The 17,722-nt window shown below is 47.7% G+C and overlaps 1 protein-coding gene across 4 annotated transcripts in view; it reads left to right on the forward strand.

Moving 5' to 3' along the window:
- Window positions 1–3,510: 3,510 nt before the first annotated feature.
- The window catches only part of NCLN (nicalin), a 28,706-nt gene continuing 14,494 nt past the window's right edge, over window positions 3,511–17,722 (forward strand). The window contains exons 1-6 of one of the 4 annotated variants that reach the window (XM_028713478.2): window positions 3,511–3,795; window positions 12,455–12,645; window positions 12,893–13,037; window positions 14,016–14,110; window positions 16,240–16,320; window positions 17,599–17,702. In XM_028713478.2, coding sequence (XP_028569311.2) covers window positions 3,609–3,795; window positions 12,455–12,645; window positions 12,893–13,037; window positions 14,016–14,110; window positions 16,240–16,320; window positions 17,599–17,702 — 803 coding nt within the window. In that variant the 5' untranslated portion in view covers window positions 3,511–3,608. The remainder of the gene's footprint in view (window positions 3,796–12,454; window positions 12,646–12,892; window positions 13,038–14,015; window positions 14,111–16,239; window positions 16,321–17,598; window positions 17,703–17,722) is intronic. The other 3 variants (XM_028713480.2, XM_028713477.2, XM_028713479.2) reach the window with 3 other exon arrangements.

Below are 17,722 nucleotides of genomic sequence, written 5' to 3' on the forward strand. Positions count from 1 at the left end.
AGGTTGAGGGAGCACTCCACAAGGGGGTGGGGGGTTCAGAAAGGGGTGAGGGGCTACTGGCTCTGCAGTCAGTGGCTGACATAATTGGGCTCCTGAGCCCCACAGGGGTGCCAAAGTAATTGGTCAAGAGAGCCATGGACTCAAAAGATTGAAAACCTTTGCTTGACGAGGCCAGTTCCGAGAAGCCAAGTTACAGTGAACCAGGTAGAGGGCCTTCTCGGTGGTGGCCCCCGCCCTGTGGAACGCCCTCCCACCAAATGTCAAAGAGATAAACAACTACCTAACATTTAGAAGACATCTGAAGGCAGCCCTGTTTAGGGAAGCTTTTAATGTTTGATGTATTACAGTATTTTAATATTTTTTTGGAAGCCGCCCAGAGTGGCTGGGGAAACCCAGCCAGATGGGCGGGGTATAAATATATTATTATTATTATTATTATTATTATTATTATTAATAATTTTGTGGCTGAAAGTCTGGACACCCACCAGGTTTTCTTCTCCCACCCCCACCTCCTTTAAAATACCGGTACTTTTGAGTAGCCAGTTATTCTCTTCTTTGTAGTTTAAATCAGTCAAGTGGCCAATTTGATTTTGTTTTGCAGCAGAAAGCCCTTACTGCCACCAGGTTTCCTTCTTTTTTTCACATTAGAACAGTTAAAGAGGTCAGTTTTCCTCCTTTTTGCAGCTTAAAACACTTAAATGGCCAGTTCAGATACATTTTGTGGTCGAAACTCTGGACTTCTGCCTTTAAAACACCCTTTAAACAGTTCTGGTCACCCGTTTTCCTTCCCCTTGAGGCTTTAACCATAGCTGTCAAAGTTTTCCCCTTTTTAAGGGAAATTCCCTTATTCCGAATAGGATTCCTCGCAAGAAAAGGGAAAAGTTGACAGCTATGGCTTTAACCGTTAAACAGATCAGAATCAGGACTTTCCAAGACTTAACAGCTGACTTGCATCTTAGCAAGCATGCCCATGAGGTGTAGAAACACAATTTCAGTGTGAATTTCAGGGGTCCTGCATTTTGCCTTAAAAACAAAAATAAAGCTATTCTATAAAGTAAAGGGAAAGGGACCCCTGACCGTTAGGTCCAGTCGTGACCGACTCTGGGGTTGCGGCGCTCATCTTGCTTTATTGGCCGAGGGAGCCGGCGTTTGTCCGCAGACAGCTTCCGGGTCATGTGCCAGCATGACTAAGCTGCTTCTGGCAAACCAGAGCAGCACACGGAAACACCATTTACCTTCCCTCCGGAGTGGTACCTATTTATCTACTTGCACTTTGACGTGCTTTCGAACTGCTAGGTTGGCAGGAGCTGGGACCGAGCAACGGGAGCTCACCCCGTCATTGTGGGGATTCGAACCGCCGACCTTCTGATCGGCAAGCCCTAGGCTCTGTGGTTTAACCCACAGCACCACCCGTGTCCCAAGCTATTCTATAGATGTAAGTAAACAACAAAGGTCCGTATATTTAAAGCCATGGTTTTCCCAGTTATGATGTTTGGAAGTGAGAGCTGGACCATAAAGAAGGCTGATCGCCGAAGAATTGATGCTTTTGAATTCTGGTGCTGAAGGGGAGTCTTGAGAGTCCCATGGACTGCAAGAAGATCCAACCTCTCCATTCTGAAGGGAATCAGCCCTGAGTGCTCACTGGAAGGACAGATCCTGAAGCTGAGGCTCCAAGACTTTGGCCACCTCATGAGAAGAGAAGACTCCCTGGAAAAGACCCTGATGTTGGGAAAGATGGAGGGCGCAAGGAGAAGGGGACCTCAGAGGACGAGATGGTGGGACATCCCTTCTTGAAGCTACCAGCATGAGTTTGACCAAACTGCGGGAGGCAGTGGAAGACAGGAGTGCCTGGCGTGCTCTGGTCCAGGGGGTCACGAAGAGTCGGACACGACTAAGCGACTAAACAACAACATTTTTTTTATATAATATTTTTATTAATTTTCATCAAGAAAAATAGATATACATTACAACTTAATAAATTTTTCCATTTTTGGACTTCCATCAGCCTTTCTGACAATCATCCGAATTGAACATTTTAATTACACATTTCCTAAATTTTCTATTGCCTTTTAACCTACCCTTCCACCCCTGTTTTTCTTTCTTACAATATGTCTTGAGTTTTTACAGAGCTTCTTTAAGTGCCACTAACGTTATTTCATTATCACTTATACATCCCCAGCACTCCACTAGTTTTCCCCTAAACAACAACATTTATACATTTTATATGCTGTATTCATCTACAATAAATTAAATGCAACATTTATAAAACAGAGAGGGATCTAAGCTGCATTTTAAATATATCTTTTATAAATGACTCCAGTTACTTCCACGCCACCAAGATGCAGAATGCCCTACACACGTGTGCCCTCTAAAGGAATACTCCATTGCCCTAGGTGCCTTCAGCTCCGCGCATGCGCCCTGAGGAGTTCCATAAATCAGCATGGTAAGAGCGAAGCCGCGCTCTCATTTCCCAGCGTGCCTTGCTGCGCCCTCCCCTGTCGGTCGTTGCGGGGGGGGGGCTGGGTACTTCAAGCCCCAGCATGCCATGCGCTAGAGAACCCCCGCTGAGGAAGTTCGCATAGGGAACTCCACTTCCCGGCGTGCCTTGCGCGTCACCCTCTCGCCCTCTCCGCTATTTGTGACCGAAAGAGCCGAGGAAGGAGGCCTCTGACTTGCCGTCTGAGGGAAAAGCACCATGGAAACGCACAGATAAAACAACACAGATCGGGAGATCACTGAGGGACGGTCACGGTGGCCATTTCCCGGCGTGCCTTGCGCGCGCGGTCGGTTGGGATAAGAAGCCCACCGTTTCCCAGCATGCCTTGCGGTTTGGGCGAAAGAGCTTAGTTCACCCACAGGGAGCCTTGACTCCGTTTCCCAGCGTGCCTTGCGGTTCCGGCCTTTAGGACAGCCGAGATAACTGTGAGGAGGCGGCGGCCGCCTTCATTTCCCAGCGTGCCTTGCGGCTCTAGCCTATTAAAAGCCTTGTCGACTGTCAGGGAAGGAGGCAGGCCCTCGCTTCTTTGAACTCATTTCCCAGCGGTCCTGGCCTGAATTAACCCCATGAGGGAACGCAGGGAGCCCCGGCGCCTTCACTCCTATTTCCCGGCGCTCCTTGCGGCGGCGGCCTCCATTTCCCAGCGTGCCTTGCGGTTCCAAGCCTGGGACAGCCGATTTAACTGTGAGAAGGAGCGGCGGCCCTCCATTTCCCAGCGTGCCTTGCGGTTCCGGCCGAGGACAGCCGAGTTAACTGTGAGAAGGAGCGGCGGCCTTCATTTCCCAGCGTGCCTTGCGGCCCTAGCCTATTAAAAGCCGAGTCGACTATCAGGCGCCTTAACTCCTATTTCCCGGCGCTCCTTGCGGCGGCGGCGGCGGCCTCCATTTCCCAGCGTGCCTTGCGGTTCCGGCCTAGGACAGCCGAGTCGACTACCAGGCGCCTTAACTCCTATTTCCCGGCGCTCCTTGCGGCGGCGGCGGCGGCGGACTCCATTTCCCAGCGTGCCTCGCGCGCGCGCTGTTTCTGAGGCGATGTGCTGAGGCGAAGAAGCGCCTCCTTCTTCTCCTTCCTTCTCGCCTCACGGTCGCTCTCGCCGCCGCCGCTCGCCGTCATGCTGGAGGAGGCCGGCGAGGAGGTGCTGGGCTCGGTGCTGCTGAAGGCCTCGTGCCTGCCGCTCAGCTTCCTGCTGGTGGTGCCGGCCGTCCTGCTGCTGCTGCTGGGCCCGCCTCCGGCCTCGGCCGCCCACGAGTTCACCGTCTACCGCATGCAGCAGTACGAGCTCGGGGGGCAGCCCTACGGTCAGTGAGCCAGAGGGGGTCGGGCGGGGTTCGGGTGGCGGCGGCGGCGCTGACAGGGAAGGCCCGGGAGACGACGACGCTCTCCCCACCCCCCCCCCTCCGCCTCTCATGAGGCGCTTAAATAACACCCGACCCCCCCTCAAATATCCATGCTACACAGGTACAGGGTTTCCAGGGAGCTGTAGTTTTCTCCTCACTCTCACGGAACTACAGTTCCCAGGATCCTTTGGGGGGGGGGAAATCCACGTGCTGACAGCTCCCTTAATGTCAGTGGTTCCTCATTAGCTACGACCCCCCCCCCCCCGTTTTTCATAAAGCCAAGCCTACTTTTGAACATTTTGATAATAATAATAATTTATTATTTATACCCCACCCATCTGGCTGAGTTTCCCCAGCCACTCTGGGCGGCTCCCAATCAAGTGTTAAAAACAGTACAGCATTAAATATTAAATATTAAAAACTTCCCTAAACAGGGCTGCCTTCAGATGTCTTTTAAAGATAGGATAGCTGCTTATTTCCTTCACATCTGCTGGGAGGGCGTTCCACAGGGCGGGCGCCACCACCGAGAAGGCCCTCTGCCTTGGTTCACTTCTCGCAATGAGGGAACCGCCAGGTGTCTCTCTGGTAGTTTTTGCTATGTGCCACAGGCCCCCTTGGGTGGGTTATCCCAGTGGGAACCACTGCCCCAATATATTATTTATTATTTTATTATTAGTGGGAACCATGGTCCAACATATTATTATTTATCCCCCACCTTTTCTGCCGACAGGGACTTGAAAGGTAGAAACAAGAGCTACTCAAAACCATGGGGCGGGGGAGAGCAATAATTAAAATACAATTTTTCCGTTTTGAGCTGCCCTGGGATCTTCGAAGAAAGGGTGGGATACAAATTTAATAAAGGATTATAATAAATTTTAACTTTTTTTAAAAACTTTATGCATACATAGTTTTAGATTAAGTATGTTAATGTAAAAATAGGAGATTGTGGTATTTAGTGTCTGCACTGTTTCTGTGGAGGTGCATGAAATGTATACACTGCTTGATGGTAAAAAAAATTATCTCTCAGCGGTTTGCAAAAAGATAAAACAATAAAATCAAGAGGAGGATCACAGTTGTACTTCAAAACATACAAAAGTCAAAATGCTAAAGCAGATTAAAATTATCTCAACTGTTTAAGCATGTGGGTAGGCTTATATAAGCAGGAATGTTTTTTAGCAGGGCTGCGATGAGTACAGGGAAGGCACCTGTTTGTTCTCAATCGGCAGGGAGTTCCAAAGTGTAGGTGCTGCCGCAGTAAACGATCTCATTCTTACAAGTGTGGAATGAGCGTTATGTGGCAGCTGTAGCAGATCCAACTCCATTGATGGAATCAGTCATGTCATGTTGGGTACGCAGGGTAAGACAATATTGTAGGTAAACTAGTCCTTAGCTGCTAAGGGCTTTATATGTTAATCGTAACACCTTGAACTCGGCCTGGTAGCAAATTGGCAATGAGTGCAGATCTCTGAGCGCAAGTGTTACATGCTGGCAAGGCCTCGCTCCTGTCAGCAACCGTGCTGCAGCATTCTGCACCGATTGCTGCTTCTATGGCTCACAGCCTGTGGTTTGTCGGGTAAGAGCTATCCGACAAAGCACTGTTCAGATGATACGCTAAGCTGAAACTAAACCATGGCTTAGCGGTAGAATGACCAGGGAGGGGCAGTGCAGGCAGTCTGACTTAGTATAAGACAACTTCCTACATTTGCATATTGTATTTAAATAATGTAGGTGGATCAGTTTAAACAGTATGTGTGTAGCAATATACAGTGATGAAACCCTGCAGTGTGTTCTGATTTCCTGATAAGGGAGTTCTCCTGCTTAAAGGTTTCTAGCCAGCCGTACTCTCCTGCAGCAGAACTCTGCCACCAGCCCTCTTTTTCCCCTCTTCCAACTGACAAGTCAACATTTATTTTTGTTTTGTAAAATTTGTGCACCGCTTGATTGTAAAAAAAACCCCAACCAACCCTCAAAGCAGTTTACAAAAAGGGTAAAAGAATAAAATTAAGAAGAAATTGCAGTCATACTTTCAAAACATGCAAACAGTTATAATACCAAAACAGATTAAAATTACCTCCACTTAGAATTGTAGAGTTGGACTAGTCCAACCCCCTGTAATCCAGACATCTTTGCCCAACATGGGGCTTGAACACACAACCTTGAGATTAAGAGTCTCATACTTTACCAGTTGATCTGTCCCTGGGTTTTCCTTCTTCTAAAGACCTTTTGTGTTTCGGCAAAACTTGTTCTCCACAGCATGCAAACACCTGCCTCTTGTTTTTCTGTGGCTACATTCTGGTTGCAGTCCTCTCAAGTCACCACCCAAATTCTCTGTGCTGTGTAGCGAGTCGAAAGATGTAATTAATATTTATAAGACTGAAATTTATTAGGAACAGGAATTGGCCTTATACAAGAGCTGTCTAGCGTTGCAGGCCAGAGTCATTCTCAGCCCTGCCTGGATATGCAAGGTGGTATAAGAATATAGCGGGACGCAGGTGGCGCTGTGGGTTAAAGCCTCAGCACCTAGGACTTGCCGATCGAAAGGTCGGCGGTTCGAATCCCCGCGGCAGGGTGCGCTCCTGTTGCTCGGTCCCAGCGCCTGCCAACCTAGCAGTTCAAAAGCACCTTCAGGTGCAAGTAGATAAATAGGGACCGCTTGCAAGCGGGAAGGTAAACGGCGTTCCGTGTGCTGCGCTGGCTCGCCAGATGCAGCTTTGTCACGCTGGTCACGTGACCCGGAAGTGTCTGCGGACAGCGCTGGCTCCCAGCCTGTGGAGTGAGATGAGCGCACAACCCTAGAGTCTGGCAAGACTGGCCCATACGGGCAGGGGTACCTTTACCTTTACCTTTTATAAGAATATAGCATTTATTTTTGCAAGCTTTGTAAGAAAGAATATAATACTAATCCTGTAAAGTCTCCCATATGTAAATATAGAGATTTATGTATGTATGCATGCATGCATGTAATGCTAAATTGTACCACTCTGCATTAGGGAAGTTCAAGAAAAACCCGTAGCTGAAACTTGCAGTTTAAAAAAAGCTGCACCCCAATTCTGTGCAATTCCATTCAGAAGTAAAGCCTGCTCTGTTGAATGTAACTGGCACAGAGATAAGCAAGAACAGGATTTCAGCCTTAGATGATTAGTCACCTGAGTTCTAAATGATTAATTGACTAAGGCTGCAATCCAAAACCACTCTTGCGAAAGAGTAAGGCCTCATTGAACTAAGTGGGCTTGCTTGTGTGCAATCAAGCTTAGGGCTGTGTTGAAAATTTGGGTGTGAAGAAATCCTTCTGAAGGAAGGGCAAGTATTTTTCCTTGCTCTTGGGTGACACATGCATATGTTGTAGCAGGTGCTGTCTTCAAATAGGCATTCTGTCCTGTGTGTGAGAGGCAGACAAGACGACATGCCTTTTCTAAGCGTGCCTGCTTTTTTTTATTTTGTAAGCATGAAAGCAAGAAATACCTTTAAATATAGGAAAGCAGCAGTCTGCTCAGCTAATTGGGCGGTGCAGGGAACACACAAGTGTGGCCTTTAGATGTTGTTGAGCGACTCACATCATCCCAGATTCTTTGTTCATGCTGGTTGGAGCTGATTGGAATTGTAGTGCTAAGATTTTATGGAATCGTCTCTGCCGCACTTCCACTTCACAGGGCTGTGTACAGGTAGGTGAGCACACTATGTGCGTGAGAGCTATAATAATAATTAATAGTAATATATATTGCTTGGTATGGGAGCAGAGTAAGATCAGCTGTCCTTTTCATAGAATCATAGAGTTGGAATAGACCACAAGGGCCATCGAGTCCAACCCCCTGCCAAGCAGGAAACACCATCAGAGCACTCCTGACATATGGTTGTCAAGCCTCTGCTTAAAGACCTCCAAAGAAGGAGACTCCACCACACTCCTTGGCAGCAAATTCCACTGTCCAACAGCTCTTACTGTCAGGAAGTTCTTCCTAATGTTTAGGTGGAATCTTCTTGTAGTTTGGATCCATTGCTCCGTGTCCGCTTCTCTGGAGCAGCAGAAAACAACCTTTCTCCCTCCTCTATATGACATGCTTTTATATATTTGAACATGGCTATCATATCACCCCTTAACCTCCTCTTCTCCAGGCTAAACATGCCCAGCTCCCTTAGCCGTTCCTCATAAGGCATCGTTTCCAGGCCTTTGACCATTTTGGTTGCCCTCCTCTGGACACGTTCCAGTTTGTCAGTGTCCTTCTTGAACTGTGGTGCCCAGAACTGGACACAGTACTCCAGGTGAGGTCTGACCAGAGCAGAATACAGTGCCACTATTACTTCCCTTGATCTAGATGCTATACTTTTAACTTGTCCCGCCCACTCCACCCTGTGGCTTTATAGACATCTTTGGGCACAGTAGTGCTGCAGTTAAGAGGTCTCCCCACTGTGCTTCCCTTCATAAGTTCAGCTCCTGCCCGACTAGCCAGGAGAAACTAGAGCTACTCTTTGAACTCCTCACTATTAAAGACACACTTGCCCTGCAAGAGGCAGCAATTGGTATTTTTGCGCCCACTTTTACAGGCTAAGCAGCTGCTCTAGTCAAAACGTATTTCCACGCAGCAGGTGTAGCCTCCAGGCTCATGTGTTATTTCCCCTCTCCAGTCACTCACTTCTCACAGTGCGTGACCGACTGGGGCTGCTGTAAATCAAGACAGGTTCCTAGCCATCTTGGTTGCTTTATTTAGCCAAGACCACCGGTCTTGGAAGCAAGTGCCTGGTTTCATGCAGCTGCTCTGTGAGGATCTGCAAGGGAGGGAGAGCCTTTGGAGAGGGACGGTGACGGCAGGGTTTTAACATGCATGGGTGTGCGAAGCTGCTTCACATTCAGTTGTCCTACCTGTCCGTTTCAAGGGACGCGGGTGGCGCTGTCGGTAAAACCTCAGCGCCTAGGACTTGCTGATCGCATGGTCGGCGGTTCGAATCCCCGCGGCGGGGTGCGCTCCCGTCGTTCGGTCCCAGCTCCTGCCCACCTAGCAGTTCGAAAGCACCCCCGGGTGCAAGTAGATAAATAGGGATCGCTTACTGGCGGGAAGGTAAACGGCGTTTCCGTGTGCTGCGCTGGTGCTGGCTCGCCAGAGCAGCTTCGTCACGCTGGCCAGGTGACCCGGAAGTGTCTCCGGACAGCGCTGGCTCCCGGCCTCTTAAGCGAGATTAGCACGCAACCCCAGAGTCGGTCACGACTGGCCCATACAGGGGTACCTTTACCTTTACCTGTCCATTTATCTCAGTGGTATCTGGCCTATAGCTTAGAACAGGGCTCTGGACAGAGGTGTTTCCCTTTTAATGGGAGGTGTCAGGATTCAACCTGGGACCTTATGCATGAAAAAGCACGTATTTTATCACTGGCTGACACCCCCTTCCTGTTTCTAGGGGAGGATTGTCAAGGAGACAGCTGGAGATTTTTGGGTTGGGTTTTTTTTTTTACAATTACTGTATTTTTCGCTCTATAAGACGCACCAGAACACAATACGCACCTAGTTTTTGGAGGTGGAAAACAAGAAAAAAAAAATAACCTGAATCTCAGAAGCCAGAACAGCAAGAGGGATCGCTGCGCAGCAAAAGCAGCAATCCCTCTTGCTGTTCTGGCTTCTGGGATAGCTGCGCAGCCTGCATTCGCTCCATAAGACGCACACACATCTCCCCTTACTTTTTAGGAGGGAAAAAGTGAGTCTTATAGAGCAAAAAATACGGTATATTGTCAAACTGCTGTGCAAATAAGTTACATTAGGATTAAAAGGGTTCACTGTGATGGCACTAGGGAACTATCTGTACATTTCCCTAACCACTCAAAACAGATACACTGAGTGGCAATGAGCAGACACCAAAAATGAGCTATAATCGGGGGGAAATTTAGGAGGGAAGATTTCAATGACAGCTGCAGAGCCCTCAGTGGTACCTAGATATTTTGCATTGTTTCTTATTCTTGAAAACGTGTCTCACAAAGTTAGTATCCTACACATATTTTTGTACTGCACAGTCTGGATTAAGTAACTGGTGAGCTGTAAGGGAATCATCCACTACTCTTCCAATCTAAAGACAATATTCCTGCTCCCTATAGGTGAAAGGTGGATACCTATTTGCTCCCCCCCCACCCCCAAACAAAAAGAGTTCTCCTGAATCAGGCCAGAGACCCCTCTAGTGAAGCATTCTCTTCTCCCGTTTGTCAGTAAGATGTCAGTCAAGCACTTAACTGCTTGTGAAACCTAGCAACTAGCTTTCAAAGGCATATGCTGCCTCTTAATTCTGAAAGTAATATATAGCCATCAAGTAACTATTGATAGATTTATCCTGCGTGAATTTTATGATCTCCTTTTTAAAGCCATCAAAGTTGGTAGCCATTGTGGTTTATGAATTCCATTGTTGTTTCTTCTTCTTTGGCAATACCTCATAGCCGAGTAAGATTGTCTTTCATAAGCACGGTCTTAACAGTGAATCCGTAAGTGACTGTGGAGGCCAATTCTGGATCCACACATCCTTCTACAGTGGGGACATAGGTTTCTGGGTGGGAGTTGGTCATGGTGAGGGTTTGCCAAATGTGACTTCCTCTTAGCACGTTTCTCCCTTTCGTCCTGAGTTTGAGAGTCTTCAAAGCCCATGACACCTTTGGTAAAGGCTGCTCTCCAATTGGAGTGCTCTCAGGCCAGTGTTTCCCAGTTGTCGGTGTTTATACTACATTTTTTTAAGATTTGCATTGAGAGAGTCTTTAAATCTCTTTTGTTGACCACCAGCACTACGCTTTCCATTTTTAAGTTCGGAATAGAGTAGTCGCTTTGGAAGATGTTAATCAGGCATCTGGACAACATAACCAGTCCAACAAACTTGATGTTGAAGAATCATTGCTTCAACACTTGTGATCTTTGCTTCTTCTAGTACACTGGCGTTAGTTCGCCTGTCTTCCCAAGTGATCTGTAAAATTGAATGGAATTTTACCATTGATGAAATGTTTCAAGGAGTTGGAGATGTCGTTTATAAGTGGTCCATGTTTCACAAGCATACAGTAAGGTTCGTAGCCACAGTTTATGCCCTGTGTGGCAAAGGTTTTTCCTTTTGTCTGTCCTGAACCTTCCATGCTTCAGCTTCATTGCATGTCCCCAAGTTATCCTATTCAGAATCTACTTCCTCCACACAACGCACAACCTCTTATCATGTTCTCCGCCCACTTAGCTGCCTTTTTTCTAAGCTAATGAGTCCCAGATGTTGTAACCTTTCCTCCTGGGAGCGTTCCTCCAGTCCCTTGATCATTTTGGTTCCCCTTTTCTGGATCTCTTCCAGCTCTGTAGTAACCTTTCCAAGGTGAGGCAACCAGAACTGTGCAGCAGTATCGCAAGTGTGGTCTCACTGTAGATTTGTACAATGGCATTATCGTAGTAGTCGTCGTATTTCCAGTCCCTTTCCTAATGATCCCTAACATGGAATTCACCTTTTTCACAGCTGCCGCACACTGGGTCGACATTTTCATCGAGCTATCCACCATGGCCCCAAGATGTCTTTCCTGGTCACTCACCACCAGGTCAGACCCTGTTAGCGTATATGTGAAGTTAGGAATTTTTGCCCCAATGTGCGTCATTTTACACTTGCTTACATTGAATTGCATTTGCCATTTTACTGCCTTTCTGCGTGGTTTGGAGAGAACTTTTTGAAACTGCTGCTGCTGCTGCTGCTATAACTTTTTGTTTTTACCACCCTGTGTGATGTAGTGTAATACAGTGTTCCCCAACCTTGGGCCTCCAGCTGTTTTTGGACTACAACTCCCATCATCCCTCGCTAGCAAGACCAGTGGTCAAGGATGATGGGAATTGTAGTCCAAAAACAGCTGGAGGCCCAAGGTTGGGGAACACTGGTGTAATAGACCCAAAAGCAAAACATTAAAATAAGCAAGTACGCAAATTGCAGTGAAGAAAGGCAGTGCAGTTATTAAAGTAGTTTAAAATAAAATCGTACAGATAAAATTGCTTTGACATCAAAATGCAGCCCAGTCACAGCGGGTGGAGAAGCTGTGCATTAAATTGTAGCTCTACACTAGAGTTGTGGCTCACATGCTGTCGCGGCTCACTTCCTTTCCGAATCACAGTGAGTTTGGGAGTTGACAGTTCATGGCGTGAGCCCCAGCAACAAAGGCATGTGGCATTCCCACTGCGTGGTTTCTACTAAGCTATTTCAACTCTGCTCTCTTGGCAACATCTACACCTGCCAACGTTGGCAAAGCATCTTCAGAACTGATCACTGAACATTCCTGATGGCACCAGCCCTTCATAGTCAAGTACTACACAACCTGAGAATTGACCTTAAAGGGTTGGGGAGCTGTTGTTATTGATTTATTTAAAGACCTTTTTTAAAATAATAAATACATCCCATTCTCCAGCCAGTGAAAACTCCCAGAGCAGCTTAGTAATCACTCCACTTCCCTAAAAAGGCACGGTCTCTGTCCACAAACTTAAAATTCCAAAAAAGACAATGAGAGAAAAGGAACAGATTAGGAGGGAGGAGGAAACAGGCAATTAAGCATTCACATTCTCTTTTTAGGACATGGGGAGGCCTCCTATCTGTGGATCTAAAGTACCTCCATGGCTACGTACTAAGCCCCTTTCTCTGCTTTTGACAGGCACTCGGAATGCCGTGCTAAATACAGAGGCCCGCACAGTGGAGGCGGATGTCTTGAGCCGCCGCTGCGTGATGATGCGGCTGATGGACTTCTCCTACGAACAGTACCAGAAGGCGCTTCGCCAGTCGGCCGGTGCCGTGGTCATCATCCTGCCACAGAACATGTATTCGGTGCCTCAGGATGTCATCCGGGTAAGCATCCCTTTGAGGCCCCTGCCTTACATTCAGAATTGTGCTTCAGCGTGCTGAGACTGCCTCCCCTGCTTAATTCCAGAAATCCTTATGCCACCTGTAATCAAGCCGATATTATGGCTTCTGTCTGGACCCCCGAGATCATCCTCTGAGGACCTTCTTTGTGTGCCTCCTCCCAAGTCAGGTCCGGAGGGTGAGCGGAGTCCTCCCCTGCAAGTCACTGAGTCTTTTATCTGATCCTCCTCAGCAATTCATGGAGATTGAGCCAGAAATGCTGGCGATGGAAACCATTGTGCCGGTCTACTTTGCTGAGGAAGATGACGATCTCCTCTCAATCTACGAGCAAACGCAGGCGGCTTCTGCGTCGCAAGGCTCGGCTTCAGCTGCTGAAGGTAGGCCTCTTTCAAAGAAAATAACTGGGATCAGCTTCAGGGGTCGCCTCCCTTTAAGACCATCTTCCAAGGGCCTTTTCAGAGGTGGCGCCTCGTATTTGGAACAGCAACTCCAAATAGATCCAGCAGGCTTTGCTACTGGTATAAGAGAGGGATCATAAAAAACAGCTTGGCAGGTGTTGGGAAAGATCCAGCTCTAGAATACTATACCCCCTTATCTGGGATTAAACACCATGGACTCAGTGGGATTTGTTTTTTAGTAGACAGGCATATGACTACATGGTTACATTATGAAGAAGCCTGAGGCAATGGGTTGTTTCCAGCTAAGGTTTACTCAGAGCAGACCCATTGAAATTCATAAGAATTATTAATAATAACTTTATTATTTATACCCCGCCCATCTGGCTGCGTTTCCCCAGACACTCTGGGCGGCTCCCAACAGAATATGAAAAACACAATCAAACTTCCCCAAACAGGGCTGCCTTCAGATGTCTTCTAAAAGTCAGATAGTTGTTTATTTCCTTGACATCTGGTGGGAGGGCGTTCCACAGGGCAGGCGCGACTACCGAGAAGACCCTCTCCCTGGTTCCCTGTAACCTCACAGTAAGGGAACTGCCAGAAGGCCTTCGGAGCTGGACCTCAGTGTCTGGGCTGGACGATGGGGGAGGAGACGCTCCTTCAGGTCTACAGGGCAGAGTCAGTTTAGGGCTTTAAAGGTCAGCACTAACACTTTGAATTGTGATCAGAAATGTATACATGAACCCAATTCCTGTTATATTTTGAATATTTATGTTAAATATAAAGAGGCAAACCTTGACCGTGGATAGAAGAGACTGTCCAGAATATACAAAGCGTGCCGGCTCACATCCATGTGTGTCTTCTATACGGGGAGCAATTTGCAAGGTTTCTGATGCTGTTGTGAATGAAGGTAAAGTGTAGCTGTGTACTCTTATCTTTACGCACCTGTTTTCTTCCTAGTACTTTTACACACAGCAACTGCCAACGGCTTCCAGATGGTGACCAGTGGGGCTCAGAGCAAAGCAGTCAGTGACTGGCTCATCACCAGTGTGGAGGTGAGTTTGGGAGCAATCCTGGCATACTGACTTTTCAAGGTTGGATTACCATAATGCACTGTGCGGGGCTTCTTTTGCACTTGACCCAGAAACTGTAGTTAGGGCAGAGTGCTGCAGCGCAGTTGCTGACAAGAGTGAGAGACCCTATCAGCTTGTAACACCTCTGCTCAGGGGGCTGAACCGCCCTGTGATCTTTCGTTGAAGGTCAGTGTACAAATTTAATAAACCAGCAAGCAAGCCAACCAAAACTAAATCTGCACTGGTTGCCATATTCCTGCCAGGCCAACTTCAAGGTGTTACTGTCAGTTTGCATTTCTTGGTGCAGAAGGTGATTGATCTAAAGTGTAGAGATCTTGTCTATACTAATTGATTCAAGAGGGATCTGGAAGCTTCCCTGTGTGATACAAACTGAAGTTTCTAGCTAACAAGCAGGCTTCTGTTCTGCCTAAAGGTAAAGGTACCCCTGCCCGTATGGGCCAGTCTTGCCAGACTCTAGGGTTGTGCGCTCATCTCACTCTATAGGCCGGGAGCCAGTGCTGTCCGCAGACACTTCCGGGTCACGTGGCCAGCGTGACATCGCTGCTCTGGCAGGCCAGCGCAGCACACGGAACACCGTTTACCTTCCCGCTAGTAAGCGGTCCCTATTTATCTACTTGCACCCGAAGGTGCTTTCGAACTGCTAGGTTGGCAGGCGCTGGGACCGAACGACAGGAGCGCACCCCGCCGCAGGGATTCGAACCGCCGACCTTTCGATCGGCATGTCCTAGGTGCTGAGGCTTTAACCCACAGCGCCACCTGCGTCCCCTGTGTCCCTCTGTTCTGCCTAGAAACAAGCAAAAGGTTCCTTTTTAAAACTGATAATCTTTAATATTTATTGTAAGCTGCTTAGAGGTTGTTTTTTTAAAAACAAAACAAAACACCACAGTGAAAATGGTGCGTGCTTTTTGTTAAATAAAATAAAATGGGCACAAATGTAACTTTGCAAACTCAGGAAGGGATGGGGCATATTTGCTAGGGCCAAGGAGGCACTTGTTTTGGGCTACCAAGCCAAGAGTACAGGTTCCCAGAGTCTAGCCTTAACTACTTTTCACAAGCCTGACTCTTAACCCTGCTTTTAAAAAATTCATTTTACTAAAATTATTAGTGTGCATCATGCTTCTGCCGATTAGAAGCAGACAGGCCTCTTTCTGGAGGAAAAGTCTTTTTCTGGAGGAGTTTACAGTCTAAATTTTGACATAGGGGTGACAAGGAAGTGCAAGGGAAGTGGATGCAGTAAATAAGGCAGAGAAAGAATATCCAATCCTTGCATGTGTGTGTTTGTTTCTGCCAAGCATTCTTAGAGATAAGAATGAAATAAGATTCATTGTTTGCCGTTTGTCTTGCATATTTTATTGTACACTGGCATGATATTATTATGAGGCTTCCCCCCCCCCCCCCCGAAAAACTCTTCCGAATTATTAAGAAAATCAATACATCTGCATGGGCCTGGTTACAGGCTGGCAGGTTGCGACAGGGCACAAGGCGGTATGGGCAGCGGTGCCAAAGACTTTGCAGAAAAGGTGTGAGAAGAGATTTGAAAGGAGGAGGGAGGCAGTTCGGAGTTTAAGAGGTGATGCGTGAGTCTTTGGGTGGAGCTGGAGACCTTTGGACGCTCGAGGCTTGTGGCGCTCCAGGAGTAAAGGTCATGAGCAACAGGCATCGGTAGCAAGGGCTGGGAAGGAACCCAAAACCAAACCAAGGAGCCTACGCTGGATAAGGGAGCAGACGAGAAGTCGGTGTAGGGATTTTGAAAGTGTTCAGAAATGATTTACTGCAGAGATTCTGAAGGTGTTTAGAAAGTGATTTACAATAGCAATAATACTGTAAGAGCTGTCTGACAATGGAACAGACTCCCTTGGAAGGTGACGGACTTCATTGGAGGTTTTTAAGCAGAGGTTGGATGGCCACCTGTCAAGGATGTTTTAGCTGAGATTCCTAAAATTGCAGGGGGTTGGACTAGATGACCCTCAGGATACCTTCCAACTCTGCAATTCCCTAGATTTCATGAGGAGGCAGAGGTGATGTCTTGCATTGACACAGCGGCAGAAATGGCCTTGATGTAATGATTCCTCCCCTGCTCCCCTTGCCAGGGTCGGCTGACTGGTCTGGGAGGAGAGGACTTGCCTACTATTGTAGTAGTCGCTCACTACGACTCTTTTGGAGTGGCACCGGTAAGTTTCTGTCGGCTGTTGCCCCATGCTTGCTTTGGCCTTTCTGTATAATGCAGCATGGCTCACTTACGCAAGCCACCTACGTTGTTATACACTAACAGTTCCTTTAAATCTGGGCAGACCTTATGCATGAACTGACTATAGAATGATCTGATCCACTGGGCCTTCTGCTTTGTGATCCATGCGACGGTCACCTCCGGGCTTGACTACTGTAATTCGCTCTACGCGGGGCTGCCCTTGAAGCTGTCCCAGAAACTCCAGCGGGTGCAGAATGCTGCAGCGAGGCTCCTCACGGGGTCTCTGCCATGGGAGCCTATTCACCCAGTGCTTTTCCAGCTGCACTGGCTCCCGGTGGAGTACAGGGTCAGATTTAAGGTGCTGCTTTTGACCTTTAAAGCCCTTCACGGCCTAGGACCCTCGTACCTACGGGACCGCCTCTCCTGGTATGCCCCACGGAGACCCTCAAGGTCCATAAATAGCAACACCCTAGTGGTCCCGGGCCCTAAGGAAGTTAGATTGGCTTCAACCAGAGCCAGGGCCTTTTCACCTCTCGCTCCAACCTGGTGGAACGCTCTGCCTCATGAGACCAGGGCCCTGCAGGATCTGATTTCTTTCCGCAGGGCCTGTAAGACAGAGTTGTTCTGCCTGGCCTTTGGCTTGGAGCCAATTTGATTCCCTCCCCCTTTCTTTTTTCTTTTCCTTTCCCCTCCTGCGATGAGGCTACATTTTACTATTTTAATGTTTCAATATTTTAATGTTGTTTTTAAGTTGTATTCATTCAACTTATTTTTATTATTGCTTGTTAGCCGCCCTGAGCCCGGCCTTGGCTGGGGAGGGCGGGGTATAAATAAAAATTATTATTATTATTATTTGTTTGTTTGTTGAATTTTATGAGTTACTTCTCTTGAAATTTACAATTTGATACTATGAATTGGATACCTTATTTATCTAAGAACACAGCCGGTTACGTCTCATGGGTTTATTGAGGAGGGAGCTCACAAGCAGGGCTGGAAGGCAAGCTGCCCTCTCACCTTGGCTGTCCTCAGCACCCGGCTGGCCTTCCCTTTTGTGGATCACAGCTGTTCTATTTTTAAAAACAAGCTGCAGATGTTGGTGGCTGTTGCGCCATTCAGTGGCAAAAAACCCCAGCTTCTTGCTGGCTGCAATGTGTGGCAATGACTTGGCTTACTCTGCAAGGATCTGGCTTGCTGCCCTTTGCTAGTGTGTCCCCAAACCCAGAGTTGCCCTTAATATTGGATATTCTTTCCTCCCCCCCAGTGGCTCTCCCATGGCGCCGACTCCAACGGCAGTGGGGTCGCCATGCTCCTGGAACTGGCCAGGCTGTTCTCTCGCCTCTACACGTACAAACGGACACACGCCGGGTAAGTCGAATTCCTCTTCT

The sequence above is a fragment of the Podarcis muralis genome, chromosome 18 (assembly GCF_964188315.1).
Source record: "Podarcis muralis chromosome 18, rPodMur119.hap1.1, whole genome shotgun sequence".
Taxonomy (NCBI): Eukaryota; Metazoa; Chordata; class Lepidosauria; order Squamata; family Lacertidae; genus Podarcis; species Podarcis muralis.